The 18270-nt window shown below is 39.5% G+C and overlaps 2 protein-coding genes across 2 annotated transcripts in view; both read right to left on the bottom strand.

Annotated features, from left to right (window-relative positions):
• The window catches only part of LOC117483356 (T-cell immunoglobulin and mucin domain-containing protein 4-like), a 38329-nt gene extending 35078 nt beyond the window's left edge, over positions 1-3251 (bottom strand). Inside the window, exon 1 of the mRNA XM_034131654.1 lies at positions 3181-3251. The gene's annotated coding sequence lies outside the window, so the exon portion shown is untranslated. The remainder of the gene's footprint in view (positions 1-3180) is intronic.
• Positions 1-18270, bottom strand: part of LOC117483363 (polymeric immunoglobulin receptor-like) — a 49844-nt gene that overhangs the window by 2140 nt on the left and 29434 nt on the right. The window contains exons 2-4 of the mRNA XM_034131674.1: positions 2055-2387; positions 663-992; positions 236-367 (exon numbers count right to left, since the gene is read on the bottom strand). Of these exons, the coding sequence (XP_033987565.1) occupies positions 236-367; positions 663-992; positions 2055-2387 (795 nt within the window). The remainder of the gene's footprint in view (positions 1-235; positions 368-662; positions 993-2054; positions 2388-18270) is intronic.

Below are 18270 nucleotides of genomic sequence, written 5' to 3'. Positions count from 1 at the left end.
ATACCTCCTGTAGAAATAGAGTACATGTTTTAAAAGCTGGGAATATGATTTAAGGTGAAGCATTTTAAAATCTGATTTGTAATTTGTGTACTCGATGCCAACAGAAATGTACAGATTGTGATTGTAGAAAAAGCATAGAACATTATGATGGAAGAATGTGATGGCCATTCTCATGCTCCTTTATGTTTCATAAGTTGTTGAAACGTTATCTAGTAAACACAGTGTGTGGATGTACCTGTAGTTGTTGTTGATTCAGGTTGCTCTGTGGTTTTAGGGGAGGCTGGTGAAGATGTGGAGCTTTCACTTTGGTTTGATGTTTCTGTAGAGGCTGATGGGACGGATGATGAAGGAGAAGAAGTGGTCAGAGCTGTGAACAAAAACAAGCAAGAAGTCCTGATGAGAGAAATTAGATCCTCCTCTGTGTCTGTCTGTCAGCTTAACTCTTTTAAATTGGATTTAAAATATTAGCAGCTTTCAGTAAAAAAGGCAGCAGTTTGTTTATATGTATGTATTTGTGTATACTGTAGATGTTGCATCTATACAGAGCTTTGGAAATACTGTATGTAACAATGGTCATACTAATACAGCTATTGCATTTAGTTTAATTGAAAACTGTCTTCAGAGACATGAACAAACATTTTCATTTTGAAGCAGAAACTCACCATCAGTGACGATGAGCCTAAACCAATGGGATGGATCTCGAGAGTTAGTTCTGCCCAGACCACACCTGTACCATCCTGAGTCAGACTGGGTCAGCTGTTCGATGCTCACATACAGAAATCCTCCTCTTTGATATCCTTCAACATATCTGATGCTGTATCTGTCTTTCAAATATGTTTCACTAGTTGTTTCAACAAGAATGTCTCCTTCACATTTCTCCTTGCAGAAGTACATTTGGGTCCCAGAGCGAGTAAAGTAGCATTCAACTACAATATTTCCTCCAGTTCTAGCATTGATTGTTTTTTCTGCAGAAAGATCACCATACAGCATTGCTGTTGAAAAAAACAAACAATCAAAAGTTACTATTTGTAGATTACAAATTGTAGTTTCAATATTTTAAACTTTGTATATTTTCAGACGTGATCCAGTCACTGAGGGATGAGGTGTGACGATTTAATGAAACAGCTTTTTGATTGAAATTCTTTATTATTTTATTTCAGTTTGATTTGATATCATTATACTTTGGATTTATATTATATTTGAATGCTTTAATAAAATTGCAGGCTTTGTATTTTTAGTTACAAATAGTGTCTCATTGAGCTTAACTGATAATTAAATATGTGAACTTTAGGCAGGAGATCTGTTGACATTTTTTGGAAAGGATTTCTTAACCCTTTGAACTGATCATTTTTATATTATGACTTACCCTGAATTACCTTGAGTTCATATGCTCATAACTTCCCTAAAACATTACTTATCTAAACACTTCTGCATTAACTGTGCTTGAGAAAAGAGGAGCTTGTCTCTTTGTGCAGAAGTGTTTTAAATGGTGAGGTTTAAGCAGAATGCATGTTTTAGGGAAGTAGTGCGCACACAATAAATGACATTTGGACTAAACAGCATTAGTTGTGTTAGAGTTAGTTAACGGATGTTTTAATTCACCAAGACTTTTCTCCATTTTGGGATTCTTTGTTCACCGTGGAGTCATGCTAGAAAAATTTTCTTCACAAATTCAAGGTAACACAGGATGAGTTATGAATTCATCTAAAAATTGTATATTTGGTGGGTAAAGTATTCCTTTCATTCCTTCATTGTCTTACTTTTCAACAGAACAGAGAGCTGTCTCATAGACTCTACTTCATTCAGCGAATGGAAAACACACAACAGACCAATATGCTCGTGCCCCTGGTATTAAATTCTTCATCACTAAAATATCCCTTGAGTCAACAATAAGTGTGGGTTGTACAATAATATTCAAATACAATTGTGTAGTCGTTTCTATTTCAGTTTATCAGTTGCTTTCAGAAGACATGTTGGATTTAAATGAAGTAAAGGTGAGAAGATAAAACAATTTCTGGACAAGAAAGAACATTCAGTTTTTAGTAGAAACTCACCATCAACAACAATGATTTCAATATACTCGTATGAAGCCGATGACAAAGATGATCCCACACCACACCTGTAGCGTCCGGAGTCAGACTTGGTCAGCTGACTGATGGTCACAAAATGACGTCTATCTTTATAATCAATGCTGTATCTGCCACTCTGAGCTGTGGCATCAGTTGTTTCAATGAGAATGTCTCTATTTTGTTTACATGGTTCCTTACAGAAGAACTTCCTGGTTCTAGAAGAAGGAAAGGAGCATTGAACTCTGACATTTTCTCCTTCAATTCCTGAATAGACAGAGTGTTGGGCACTGAAGAGACCGGTGTTTCCATCCTGCAGAGCTGAACAAAAGATGAACAATAGATGAACCATCATTAGTAGTGGTCAGTACTTCCTGTAAGATGCTGCAGTCTGATCACAACACTTCCTGTTTCACATGAACACAGATCCTCAGAGTTAAACCACAGCCTGTGACTGAAGGTCACCATCAGCACTGCAGGTTCATGTTACCGTTTGGTCTGAGATCTTTATCCTTCTTTAGACACAAAGACTACATGAAGTCTCTATCTGTAACTTTAAGCGTCACATTAACGCAAATCCTTAAAGTACATAACCGAAAAAGTGTTTTATGTCCACACCCCTTTTTTAATTTATGACATTTTTGGACAAAACACTTAGATACAAATATTTTTTGTTTCAGCAGCAGTGTCAAGCCGTACGCGAGTTATACATGTTTAAAAGATACAATAAGATACAAATATAATAAATTGTTGAAATTAACATTAGCGGCATGTATATATAGTAAGAATACAAATCAAAAGATCAATAAATGAATCAAGAAAATATTTTGCAGATGAAATGATTATGAAAACAATCATATTCATTATTTCACAGAAAAAAACTGTCATAATGACTTCATTTTATTAATTCAGTAAGCAGATAATAACTGAGTTTAATGATGATGTACAGTTTGTTTGAGGAAGTGAAGCTTAGGTCATTGGTTGCAAAGCTACTAAAAAGCCTAACTTTGAAATATTTGAATAACTCGTACTGCTGGAGCCTTGCATTAACTCAATAAATACTTGAAAGGAAAATGATTCAATTACTGACATGAAACTAAAGTGATGTACTCACAGAAGAGGAGGAAGAAGCAGATCAAAGTGTGAGAGACTTTCATGCTGAGACTCTGATGGTTTACCACTGACTGTCTTTCTTCACTGGCTAACCAGGAACTTGTTACTTCTTTAAATGATGAAGTCCCTCCTCCAAACACAACACACAGCTCTACTCTCCTCCCCAACGCAGAAACACATGGTCTAAAAATACTCCATTGAATGTAGGCCTACTGAATTGAACTTTCAGTTTCAGTAATCATTATGCATAATAGCTCCTTTCATAGTGTTGTTTTTATTATAGAATATATGGTTCTGTTTTTATGTCTCATGAATACATGTAGGAGCATTTTAATGTTGTAGTGCATAGGTCACCAACAGGCGGACCTACAGACCCGTACCTCTCATCAATACATTATTAAGGGATCTTCTATTTTAACCGGTGCAGACAGGGGGCGAAAGAGAGAGAGCGACACGGGGATGTCCTCGTTCACTCCAGCTTCTCAACGACGGCCTTTATTGCTGGCGTGCTCACAGTCCATCACCTGTCACTGGACTGCACTCCAAATAAATCCTTTCAGACGTGTGATTTAGTTTCCACATGTTTATTGAAATTAATTCATCCGTCTATTTTATTACAGTTTTCAATGTAATATTACTTGAAATTAGCAATTCATACTTTACTATAATATTCAGATAAATCATTAATGTTCATGCAGTGCTTGGAATTTTCTTGTAATTATTTTTGAACAGTTAGTAAGGGAGTAGGAAGTTGGGAAGGGGGCATCGGCATCTCGACTTGGCCTCGGTGATCCCGTAAGAAAACGTTCAGTAGTCTTCGTTTCTCTTCAGTCTCATAGTGAAGCCTAAATGATTTCACAAAGCCTGCTAGGGAACCCTAAAACTGTGTTATCAAACATTTTTAAAAAGTACCTGAAGCTGGTGCAGCTGTTCTCTCCGTCTGCTGCTGATGGGTGGGGGTTTCAGGGGAAGATGATGAGGATGTGAAACTTCTTAAACTGGAGCTTTGCCTCTGAGGTGTTGGGGGTGTGGAGGCTGACTGAGCTTCAGTGGAAAAAGGTTGAAGAGTCCACTTTGGTTTGGAAGTGGTTGGAGCTGAGATCAACGAAGACACAAAGAAAGGATGAGGTGCAGATTTTATACTGGCTGAAATAATAGTGGTAACATTACTTTGGAAGAAGTCAATTATTTTCAGTACTTAATTTGCAATCACACTAATAATGCTTATGAATAATATAAATACATGAGTAATATATATATTCGTAAAGGGGCCCTATTTAGCTTTTGGGCTTGTTCCCTTTCCTGTATTGTTACATACAGTAGGTTTGTGTGCATGTCAATGGTCTGCAAAGGCTAAAATCCCTGTTCCCTCCAGAGGGAGTTTCTCTCCAACACACTCCCCAGCAGCTCCATGACGCACCAAGAACATAAACAAATGTTTTCTGTAAAATATGTTAAAGTTAAGATAAAAACATATTTTCATTATTTTGCCAAGTTTAACTTCAGACTTTAGACACAAAAAATGATGTACAATCTGTGATATGGACACTGTTTAGTGTACGTATATATTAAGCAGAACAGAGTTGAATGAACTGTGTAGTGACCTTTCAACCTAATCTATACTTAAGCCCAGGGACGTGCACAGACATTTGGAGGGGCTATTGCTCTAAACTGGAAAAAGGGCCTCCCCCCCGAAAAAAAACATAAGACCTTTTGAAAATTCTAACTTGTTTTTAATGTAAAAGGTTCATAACATAAAAACACAACACTGTGACACACAGTTGACTTTTATGTCCAACTGCTAAATTCGTTATTCAGGCACATTTTTTGTTTTGCGGTCCATATCATTAAAATATCTAATGTTAGTAACTATTAAAGAAAAAATGGGGACAATCCTGTTTTAATGTAGTTTGACCATTGTAACTGCAGTCCAGACATACTAATAAAACAGGGCTTCTAACTAATTAGGCTACCTTAAATAAACTCACTAATTAATTAAACCAGTTCAATACGCATTATTCTTATTCTTATCATTCTTTATGAGCACAGTAACGGTAAGGTATCTAATTACTTATTTATTTAGAATCCCATAACTTAATAACAGAGATGGTCAAACTAAAGTAGAGACATGGCAGAAATCCTACAATGAAGCGGGACAGTGAAGTGTTCTCCGTGAGAGGGCGATCAAGAAAAGAGAGTGAGCGGCCCCGTTGAGGGAGTTTACTGAGCAGATGAAAAGACACAGAAAGACAGAAGCACAATAACAAGTATATTTAGGTGTTTTTTTTTGTAAATAACCGACGGTGTCAAGAGGAAGTAAAGTCCCCTGGTTTGTCCCCTATACTCTAACGCCAGGCAGGCATTTGGTGTGATCACCATATCCATATGAGGCCGGACTCGGAGGGCTTTCCTTTGCTTCCAGCTGTCAGATTGTAAACAAAGTCACGTGACTGGGGGCAGATGACAGCGCTGACAAGTTGTGTTTTATTAGTGATGTGTCGGTCGCGAACGAGCCGATTCTTTTGAACGGCTCTTTGGTACGAACGAGGGGAACCGAGTCCTACTTTGTGAGAGCCGTTCTTGTTATCGTTCAATCGTTGGTCCGCACTCACTGCCTGCCAAAATCCACTCGCCTTTTAAAAAGCTTGATTTTGTTCCCCAAACGTATTCTGTGAAGATCCGCCCCTACTCTGTTTGGTAGGTTTCAGCACGAGGAGTGAGATGGGGTGGGTCTTAACGGAATACGCGAGAGAGAGAAGTCATAACAAGTGGTACAGGACAGGTAGACAACGTGTTTTTCGGATGGTAAATGAGCCAAACGCGAAAACGCAGCAGCATTTGGATTCACTTCAACCAAAACCCAGGCAGTGATAAAGCGCACCATTTGTAAAGGCAAAATATCCTTTAAAGCAGGGTCAACAAATAATCTCCATCGCCACTTAAAAACACAGTATCTAATATTAAGAGTTGCATGAATTTCATTCAAGGCAAGGCAACTTTATTTACTTAACACATACAGAGGGTAAATTCAAAGTACATTCACTGACATGATGACATGGATATGGCGCCACCTTGTGTCATGTTTACAATGCCGATTATTGACATTAGGTCTGGCAATACAGTCAATCATTATCCTGGTGATTATTTTGCAGATAAACCTAGTAACCTTAAAAAAACGGCTCTTTTGAACGGCTCTTTTGAACGGCTCTTTGAAAGGAACGGAGCCATAAGATCCGGCTCCCTTCAAAGAGCCATAATTCCCATCACTATGTTTTATCACAGCGAGATGCTACAATACTAATTGTGGGCTTATCATGTTGATTCGGCCACAATAGAAAGCAAAAAAAAACCTCGCTCTCTCCAGAGGGGCAGGTCAGACAAAAATGGCAAACGGGCTGTTGCCGGGCAACATTAGCCCCTACCTGTGCACCAGTGACGTGCGGTGAGGTTCATGGCTGGTGAGGCACTGACTCTTTCAGAGTCAGATTTACAAATATTATAGCCTATTTTGACCTTAATCGAAATATTCTGTTATTTTCAAAAGCTTTTTTAGTCTGATGCTATGATTAATTTTAAACAGACCGATCAACAAAAGGATACCCAACAAAAGGATCCCATTTTCATTACAGTTGTGGTCTTACCTTGACTTGAAGATGAATATAAGTCCATGCTATCCTTCTGGACAACAATCTCTATTACTGTTTTGTAAAAGTCCTCCTTATCTTCCTGTAGTTTCAAAAGTCTAGTTTGTTGTTTGCGGTAGAATAACAGTAGCAACAAGAACCTGTGGGCTCACGTGCGCCCCCTTCAGTGCGGCAGAGGTTATGGCTGCCTCTCCTGGTGATTTTTTCATTGCCGTCGTACGATGAGACCAGCGAGCCTAAATATCATATATACGTGAAATAAGTTATTTAGAGACTATGGATGGCGAGGATAAATGTAATAAAGGGATCTACAAACATTACATTGGTGACCTACAGTGAGATGGTAACAGGCATGTGCTTAGGGCCCGCTTTCCAGCCAGTTTCTGTGGGGTGACGCATTCTGAATTGAGGCAGAGCTCATCTGTGCCTCACCTCACCCCACAGTAAATGGCTTGAGCGCGCTCACAAAATAAGTGGCCGCGCTAAATTAGTGCCCGTGCTCCAGCAAGTTACTGTGGGCTTACGTGAGGCAGAGCTCGTCCCTGCCTCACTTCTCATCGCTCCCGTAGCGGAGCTCGGCACATTTGCTGATTTTGACTATAAAATGCGATTGGAATCATACAGAAATCACATTTACACAAGATCAGTGGAGACATTTTATTATTATTATTATTTAGTTTTTCTTTAATTGTTTTTCCGTTACATTGGAGTATGACAGGTGAGGCTCTGCCTCCCCTGCCTCCACTGACTGCACGTCGCTGCTGTGCACGTCCCTGCTTAAGCCACTCAGGGTTGCGAACGGGAGAACTTTGTTCGGATGCTTGTTACAGACTATAAAACAATTTCCATATGAGTCGTATACCCTTGAATATCCTTTATTTGGTGTTCCATATATTCACCATATTGATTGTATCCACATTGCTTCTTCTGTTACCATTCAGAGAACAATATGCCTGCCAGTCACGCTGGATACAAACAGTTTAACACAGCTCAACTCGACACGGCTTCTCCAGACACGGTCAAAAACTGTTTGCTACTGCATCTGATCACCCAGTGAATTACATACATTCACAAGTGATTGCTCCATCTTGTGTTCAATGGCAGAACTGCATTTTACATTAAACTTGTGCAGATAAAATAAAAACATAGACACATACATTAGGCACAAAATGATGTTCAATCTGTGATATTGACACTGTTTAGTGTACGTATTAAGCAGAACAGAGTTGAATGAACTGTTCATAAATTCAGTCAAACTAGAAGCTTTTACAGGTTTAAATTTGAATATTCTGTCTCACAAAAAACTTTGGTAAAATGTCAAATGTTTTAAGTCAATGCAACATTATTTAAAACTTATTTGCAATTATGAAAAACTGAAACATCCCACTTCTCCATGAAAACTGAACAAACCATAAGATTGTTATATGATATTGAAATCTCCAGAAAAAGCAAGTTAATGAACCGTAGAGTTTCAGATCTAAGAGAGCATGTTGACAGAAATACAAAGTGTACTCACTGAGGACGAAGAAGATCAAACTGTGGCAGACGTCCATGCTCGAGTCTCTGATGGTTGAACGCTGCCTCTCTTTCTTCTTCACCGGCAAACCAACACGTTTTCATTTCTCTAAACGATGGAGTCCCTGCTTAAAATACAACACAGCTTTACTCTCCTCTCTAACACCCGCATGTGTATCACGTATGGTTTCACTTTAAAACTTTGCAACTTAATGCAGCAAAATAATATATTTTGCTTTTAACATTTACATTATTCAATGTTAAGTCTGTGGAAAATTGTACTTTGTTTTAAGCAAAAAAAAACTTATTGTCGAACACATTTCCGAAATGTTTTATTTTTATAAAGTACAGAGCAGCAAGAGGTCGAATATGAAATAAAATATAAAAAATAAAACTCCATAAAAATGTTACAAATCCAAATATATATGTACAGTTTAAAACAATACAAACAAGTCATAACGTTTATACATAAGTGTGAGTCATCTTGTATCCCGTACTGACCACATCACCTGGTTGAAGTAACATAGTTTCATATCCATTTATTTATATTCCGCTATAATTAAACATTTCTGTAAATCAAGTCTTTAACCAAAATAGTCAACCGCGATTTGAAGCAAAAATACCTAATGCTAATCTGCTAACTTTACTAGAACAGTTTCTCTTACAAAAATAACTTTAATAGCATATAACTTGGAATAAAATCAACTTAATAAATACATTGAAGCTGTAAAAGAGCTTTTTACATTAAACTACATATCATTTAGCTGAGGCTTTTATCCAAAGGGACTTACAATAAGTGCAACCAGTTTTGACCTGAAGCAAACTGTTGAAGCGGCACGTTTGTGAACTAGAGCAGAGCTGGACTTATCATGCATGAGCAGGTAATTCAAAGCAGGTTTGTAATAAGTAAATGGTTAAATAATCCTACATATTTCCACCAACATCTCTCTGTTTCAGAATATTTACACGGCTGCTTGATTCACACCAGCTTCTTCTGCCAGACTGTGAGAGTTATTGGGGGTTGTTAACAGTAGAGTACAGAGGGGGCTCATCAGAGCTAGCTTCCACCCGAGGAACAGAGTAGATAACACACTCAGCGTCACCGTGGAAACCGCTGTGGGACGAGCCCACGTTGACAAATTTGATCTCAGAGTAGGCGTGTTGACTCGGGTCGTCTTCAGCCTGGAGAAAAAAATATTGCTTGATTAAATGTGTCTTTAAAAACAGAACAAAACAAGCAACTGGACTTGGTTGTGAAGTAACGTCATCAAAAACTTAAAAAAGTTCTGTTTGTTTAGGTATTTTATTAATATTTACACATATTATATTACTGCAGACATTGTCCGAAATTAATCAAAGCCAGCATCTCAGTAAATATGAATAGGAAGCAGCAGCAGGTTAAAAAATGAAGCTCTACTGAGCTAATGTTTTTGGATCCAAAAGTTAAAATTGTATAACTTTTATTGGTGTATTTTGTAAATTAGCTGCAGAGACAACGTTGTAGTAATCATTGGTTTTGGCTCAATTTGGTTGTGTTTATTTGGCGTAAGGGTAAATTGAAGAGATTTCCCCAGGAGATCTCACATAGATCCTTGTACACTTCGTTGGTCTACAGAAGAATATGATGCTCAGATTTTCTCAAACTCACCTCTGGTGCAGAAGCACATTGTGTTTCCTCATGAGGTTCTGAAAAACACAACAGTACTTTGAGAAAAAGACTCAGAACAGATTTTCAAACATGACATCACACATTCCCCATTTTAACCAATATTTAGGCCAACAATTAAAATCAGAGTAAAACAAGATAAATAGATGTGTTTTGAGTTTTTAAACAACAGAATATAGAGTATATTTAATCATTAACCACCCTGCGAAATTGAAATTACTAAAGACAATTGAATAAGTATATAAAATAAAGTTTCAATGAAAAAAATAACAAGCTATGGCTTTACATGTTTCTAAAATGCATATTGTCTTAAAAAAAGCCTCTGATCTGACTTCACTGAGTCTCCAAAATAGAAGAAGCTATCCTCTCAGCTCTCTCTATTTGTATGTGTTTGTGAAAAGCTTATTTTTATAAATGGCTTGAGACTTGTAGGCAGCCTGATTTGCAGTCAGGTGTGATATAGATTTAAATGTATGTTGTTGCTTTTTTAAATCGTATAATTGTGTACAGTAGTTGCATAGATAGAATAGAATAAGAATTGGGAGGGATGAAACCCTCTTTAATGGTCACACATGCAGAGCACACAGCACACACAGTGACATTTGTTCTCTGCATTTAACCCATCCTAGTACCAGGAGTCTATACTAGGAGAAGTGGGCAGCTATTGTACAGCGCCCGGGGATACTAACATGTTCTATGTTTGTGATGTTGCAACTTACAAAGTATAAATCTAGCACCTGTTTCCTCTGCAACAACTGAAGGATTATCACTCGACAAGAACCAGTGATAACAAAACCTTTAGACTGAGCAGCAGTTGGGTTATTCTTAATGCTGTAAATTAATATCCGTACACCCAATCTGGTGATGGGGGATGGACATTTTGTGTGAGAAAATTATTTTAGAATTGTGCGTCTGCTTTTAAAGTTAATATAGGTCAAGAGAAAACTACAGCTTTTCAGTGAGAATCTTTTTGTGTGAGTGTGTGTGTATGTTTGTGTTTGTGTGTGTGTGTGTGTGTGTGTGTATGTGTGTGTGTGTGTGTGTGTGTGTGTGTGTGTGTGTGTGTGTGTGTGTGTGTGTGTGTGTGTGTGTGTGTGTGTGTGTGTGTGTGAGTGAGTGTGTGTGTGTGTGAGGCAGGAGAAGAGCTGTTAGTTAGTCCATTAAAAAAGTAAACTGCACTCCTGAAGTTCTTCGTACCTTCTGTAGTGAAACATGTCACTGTAATAAGTCATGAATAACACTTAAATTACTGTTCGAGATAAGATTAGATTCCTATACCGGATCTCCTCTCTGGTAAACAAAAACACCCTGAAAACTCTGGCAGGAGCACTCATTCAAGGGTACTATGACTATGCTTGCACGTCATGGTACCATAGCACCTCCAAGGCGCTAAAAATAAAACTTCAAACATCGCAAAATAAACTGGTCAGACTACTGCTTGACCTTTCATCTAGAACCCACCTCACCTCTGCCCACTTTGACAACCTAGGATGGCTTAGAGTAGACGACAGAGTACAGCTACTTGCAATGGGCCTGGTCTACAAGATCCACTACACCTCTATGGTACCCATGTACATGTCAAAATTCTTCCCAAAGGTCAAGGAATACCATGATCATAACACCAGAGGGAGCTCCACAAATCATGTAAAACCCAGATTTGGCACAAAAAAGGGGGAATACACGTTTCGCAATTATGCCACATCAAGGTGGAACGCTCTTCCCACAACTGTAAAGGAAAGTAAAACTATACTTACCTTCAAAACCTCTCTTAAAGAGCACCTTAGGGGGAGAGCATTGCAAAACTGGCCCCGGTAATGGTACAAATCTCAACCTGTCGTACAATGGACAGCTTCCCCCCCCCATCTATGTATATACTCACATTTTAGACTCTGTTACTAACTGTATATCTGTAGACTTGGTATGTCTTAAATGTCCGGTTAGGATGTATTAGAACGAAATCTAAAATGAAAATTGTAAATAAGCCATCTGTATGTAAAAAACCACCTGTATGTAAATTGTAAATAAGCCATCTGTATGTCAAATATGTCTTATATGTCTTAAATGATATGATGAATTGGAAATGGGGGACCCTGATGTAAACAAGACGAAAGTCTTTCTCTGGTCTGCATCCCCTTAACAATTGTATGTTTTGAGCTGTACTGTACTGTACCCAATATACAAGCTGTTAATAAACTTTTCAATCAATCAATCAATCAATTAAAAGATCAACAGCGCAGCTCCTCATTCCTCTCAGGTTCACTGTCTCTGACCGGAAACTGCTCTGCAAAACTTCCGGTCAGTTTCTAGTAAAAATCTGGACTTGAGGATCCACATCTTTAATTTAAGATTAATATTGTAATACGTTTTTTTTTTACTCAACACAAGTTTAAAAATATCATGTTGTGTTTAATACAATGAATTATTAATGTTTTATTCCACATTCATAATCGAAACACTTTCCTACACTTCATGAGTTTAATCAATACAGCACCATCTTCCCTAATGTTAAACATACATCCAAACATATGTGAGGTTAAAGTCAATATCATCTTTTCTTGAGTATTTCCATTTACTGCTACATTATACATTATACTACACTCCACTGCTAGAAGCATTTTACTGCCGCTCTGTTGTTTTTCCTCTGAAAAACTAATTGTTTCTCTCTTATATTGTAAGATTTTAATGGACTGATTGAGCGCTTAGCAAGTGATCAAAAGCATGCATTTGCAGGGACTTCCTGTGAAGCTGAACATTTATTTGGAAGACATATTTTCCCCCTCCTCGACTCCTCGGGTGTTTCTCAATCGCGAGTACACTTGCTTGGTAGCACATGTCTGCCGAGCATCTTGCTTCAGAAGCGAGTCAAGAATACTTCCTGGCATTCGGAAAACGAAGTGTGGAACACAGGGGCGTCGCCTGGACCTGAAAACATTCGGGGCTTACCCCTAGAATCCACCGGGTCCGTCTGCGGCGCGTTACGGGCGCGTTACGGGCGCGTTACGGGCACGTTACGGGCGCGTTACGGCTGCGCCGCGGTGCTCACGGCGATCGCGGCCACTCTAGTCAATGGGTGCTATTCCACCACACGCGGCGCATTACGGCTCAGAAGCGTCCCAGAAGCGGCTCGGCGCAGGGCTCCTCTAAAATTAGGATCGAATCCTATTTTTGTCGCGGCGCAGCCGTAACGTAAGGTCGGGCAGGCAGGAAGTGGAACCTTCAGAGCATATATAGCATATATATATATAGATATATACACACACACAAACAAATTTTGCAGACCCTATCCCTCCGTAGTCTTTCAAGTAGGAGGAGAAATGCCAGCGTTCTCCTCCGGTTTACAGGCACTGTGTAAATTATATATATAGAATAATTATGATGATGAATGCATTTTTTTACCACTAAAATACAGCAACACGTCTTTGATTCATGTCGTTTATAACTGGAATATTACAGTTATTATTAACTTTGTCTGTACAAAGTAGCCTGTCCAGGAAATATGCCCAAATCAACAAAAACTGCGAGCCGGCAGGCAAGACGCTCCGCTTCTGAAATGCTTCTGAAACGCGCCTGGTAGGGTATGACGCCGGAGGAGGCCGGACCAAAACCGCAACGCGGCGCAGACGGACCCGGTGGAATCTAGGGGTTAGCCCACAGTGGCGGCGGCACTACAGTGGCATTTTTCACTGCAACACTCCCCACACGCACACACACAGTACACCCGCGACTGTTACAATGAAGGCTCGATAATCAGCTCGGCATATAGGCAGGGGTAAAGTGCTATTTTTATGAGTGGGGAGCTCACCTCCTCTAGGGGGGTCCGGGGGGAAGCTCCCTCGGGAAGATTTTTTTTTAAATATTGAAGTTAAATGCATCAATCTGGTGCACTTTGAGAGCAAAATGAAGAGATCTATGGATACCTCTCTCAACACCATGAAGCAGAACTGTAAACAGATGTACTTTTTCTTTATGGATATTTTACTAATCACTCCCCTTTTAAACTCTATTCTTGTTTTACTGCCGTATAGTATTTCATAACTGTTTTTCCTTTATTCTCTTATTTTTTGTATAACTATAATGATCATATGAAGGTGTGCCGCGGAAATAATCTTTTGAATAATTTGTGACCAAACCGTTTGAGACCCACTGAGATAACTTAGACTAAAGTTAAGTATCTAAACACTCAGAGAGTCCTTTAGCTCACCTGAGTCTCTCAGTCTGAGAGGAGAGGACTCTCCTCCAGCTTGTTGTGGAACAAACAGCTCCTTATGTCCGTTGCTGGCACCGGTCCCTCCCTCCCTCCCCCTCTCTCCCTCTCTCTCTCTCTCTATCACACTAAATGCGCTATTGCCACACACACAGAGCCGAGCTTGAATGACACAAGCACACATTTATTTCCATGCAATTCTATGATTGGTCTGGTGTCATGCCTCTGTTGCATTTACTGAACACGGGAAATTACAGTGCTGCCGTCCTCTCTTGTGTCATGATGAGGTTCACGTAAAGCACGGTTAATGTATTATATTATTGAGGGAGAATTGTCCGGGGCTACAGAAAAAACATTCGGGGCTAAAGCCCCGGATGCCCAGGCCAGGCGACGCCACTGGTGGAACACGCTAGCAAGTGTGCAGGTGTGCGTCATATGAGAGGCCCCGCCTTACATCTTCCGCCACAGATTTGGGGAAATTGGTCCGTGCGCAAAGCATTGTGGGGATTTTAAGACCGCGGAGTCTACTCATGTGCAGCCTCGATATTTCTCCAAACGGAGTACGCCGGGCTCGGTAGATTTCCAAGTATGCTGGAGATTGGAACAGTACTTCGGCGGCACTCGATGACGTAGTATGCTTGAAATAGTGGCTCTGAAGCAGCTTTACTCGCAATTGAGAAACACCCACTGTCTCTGACCGGAAACTGCTCTGTAAAACTTCCGGTCCGGTTTAGTAAAAATCTGGATTTGAGGATCCACATCTTTAATGTAAAGGGGACCTATCATGCAAAATGCACTTTTGTACATCTTTTATACATGAATATGTGTCCCCGGTGTTCCAGGGAACTCACCAAGTGTCAGAAAACACAACCCTCTCTATTTTCCTCCATACCCAAATCTCTAAAAAAGGGGCTGCAACGGATCTGATAAAAACTGATCCAGATTTGAACACTGTCCTGACGTCAGGACAGTGGCGCTACGGCTATTGGGCCAACTCCACCAATCAGGAGGAGACAGCCACGGCCATTGCCGTTCGAAAGCGCTGGAGACGCTGTAGTACATATGCCAGGCCAGTAGATGGTGCTGTTCTCACATAATCAGCCCTTGCAAAAACAGAGCTAGAAATTGTCAAATTGAGCAAAATGAGGCATGGCTAAAATGCATGATCTGTTTGGTATTTTGAAAAAAAAAAAGTATAAATATGCCTTATATAGGTATGGTCCTACACTATATTATTCAAATATAGCATGATAGGTCCACTTTAAGATTAATATTGTAATGCGTTTTTTTTTTTACTCGACACAAGTTTAAAAAGATCATGTTGTGTTTAATACCATGAATTATTAATGTTTTATTCCACATTCATAATCGAAACACTTTCCTACACTTCATGAGTTCAATACTTTATATATACAGTCTATGGTTCAATACAGCATCATCTTCCTTAATGTTAAACATACATCCAAACATATGTTAGGTTAAAGTCAATATCATCTTTTCTTGAGTATTTCCATTTACTCCTACATTATACAATATACTTCATTACACTGCTAGAAGCATTTTACTGCTGCTCTGTTGTTTTTCCTCTGAAAAACTAATTGTTTCTCTCTTATATTGTAAGATGTTAATGGACTGCCACCCAGCAAGTGAAAAAAAGCATGCATTTGCAGGGACTTCCTGTGAAGCTGAACATTTATTTTGGGATACAGATTTCTCTGTAAGGAAGACATAGTTCTGCAAATTGCGTAAGAGGTAGTTTCCTGTGTTGTGAAGGGACAACATTCTCAGCTACAGTCTGGCTGAACCACTCTAAAGACTACACATGTATTATATATATTATAAGATCTTAAAAAGAACAGAAAAGCCAATGTTGATCGGAGACACATTAGAAAAAGGTACAACAATTTTGGAAATCTAATAATAAAATAGAAGTGACTCATACTGGTAGCTGATCACACTTCTAACCACAGGAACAAAAAAGACAGAGACTCATTTTAAAATACGCAACATCTTATGAGCACACATCTGGGGGAGTATATCTGTAAATATAAAAAGGGAAATGACGTTATATAGAAAATGACAGAAATACAAAGTGTACTCACTAAAAAACCAAGAAGATCAAACCGTGGTAAACTGCAAGCCAACAATACATTCTTTACACCATTTCCCAAAAACTTTGGATAAGATAAAACTTTATTGATACCCAGGAGAATTGTTGTGTCTCAGCTGCAGATCAGAGTCGGAACACTACCAATATAGAATAAAGTGTAAATATTGACAACAAACAAAAACAACTTAATCCCTTTTCCTTTGGTTGGGCCATTTATCATATTTACACATATCTGATATCCGTTTTTACATTTAGCAAACGTTTTTATGGATTGGATCAAGAGATGTAAAAACGTTCCCCCACTAGCATTATTGTTTGGGTCTGTGACCGGGGATAAAGCATGTGGACATTTTTTAAAGGATGCCGCCTAAAGCTGCTGTTTTATGAGCCCAGAGTTAAATAACCCTAACTGTATTTTAAGAATTAGAAGCAGTGTCAATGTTGTAGTAATCATCGGTTTCATCTCCATTTGGTCGTGTATATCTGGCGTGAGTGTGAACAGAAGAGATTTCCACAGGAGGAGATCTGCTCCGGCCGGCCTCCACGATATCATCGTACACTCGGTCGGTCTACAGGAGAAGAGGTGTGAATATCAGCTGGTTTCACACACACTTATGATCTGGTTTACCAAAACTTACCTCTGTGACGAAATCATATTGTGTTTCCACAGGAGGTTCTGAAAAACACAGCAGTACGTTTAGATAACGACACTACACTGGAAAAACATCTTGCTCAGTCAAAAGGAGACAAAAACAGATTCATCCCTCATCAACTGTCATGATCCCATTTTTGTTTATCTATTTCCTATTTTATTTAGAATTTGTGTTGTCTGTTTATGCTTCCTGTCCTTGTGTGTGTTTTCCTGCCTGTTTTGATTGTGTGTCCTTCTCTTCCACCTTCTGAACAACTGAGGCCTGTACTACGAAGCAGGATTTTTGCTTAGCGAGCTAATGTCAGGGTTAACTCTGAGTATCCGGTCCTAAGACGCAGGTTCACTTCTTACCGGGCTAGATTTCCATGGTAACTTATGCTGAACGCAAGGGCGGCGGGTACTGTAGGCTAGGGAAGGCTAAGCCTTCCCAAATATTTTTGTCACTGCATCCTGGTAAAATGAAAAACAATGTATAATGTTTGTGTCTTTGACATTAGCGCTGCTATGCAGCCACCAGTAAACTGTACTACGAAGCCAGTTCAACAGACCCTGGATATGTTTGAGTTATCTTAAAGGGGACCTATCATGCAAAATGCACTTTTGTGCATCTTTTATACATGAATATGTGTCCCCGGTGTTCCAGGGAACTCACCAAGTGTCAGAAAACACAACCCTCTCTATTTTCCTCCATACCCAAATCTCTAAAAAAGGGGCTGCAACGGATCTGATAAAAACTGATCCAGATTTGAACACTGTCCTGACGTCAGGACGGTGGCGCTACGGCTGGTTGGGCCAACTCTACCAATCAGGAGGAGACAGCCACGGCCATTGCCGTTCGAAAGCGCTGGAGACGCTAGTACATATGCCAGGCCTGTAAGTGGCGTTGTAGTCTGCCACAAAAGCAGCGAAGAAGACTTCCCGCCCATAGTTACCATGGTTACCCTTCTGTTTATTCTCCGCTGTGGCTTTTTTTCTCCCTCCCCGAGGCAAGCGTTTGCTCCTGCTGCTTTAATTCAATGCAATCCCTCCCCGTCGAGGCAAGCACTGTAATTCTCTCCGGTTAGTCCACCAGCAGATGACAAACACCCACCTCTCCGCCTCTTCCAAGGAACGAGGGGACCGTGCGGCAGAGTTTCAGTTTCAGTTACTTTCGCCGGTCAAGATGTCCGTTAAAGTTTAAATCTTCCGGACAAAATTAGAAAAGTGCCGGTCAAAGGTCTTCTTTGTTATTTATTGAGCTTTAAAACAAATGAATAACGACTCTATATAATAAAACACGGAGGACGGAGATCTCTTTTTC

The sequence above is a fragment of the Trematomus bernacchii genome, unplaced genomic scaffold (genome assembly GCF_902827165.1).
Source record: "Trematomus bernacchii unplaced genomic scaffold, fTreBer1.1, whole genome shotgun sequence".
Taxonomy (NCBI): Eukaryota; Metazoa; Chordata; class Actinopteri; order Perciformes; family Nototheniidae; genus Trematomus; species Trematomus bernacchii.
The sequence above is the reverse complement of the archived record's forward strand: the minus strand, read 5'-3'. Positions and strand labels throughout refer to the sequence as shown.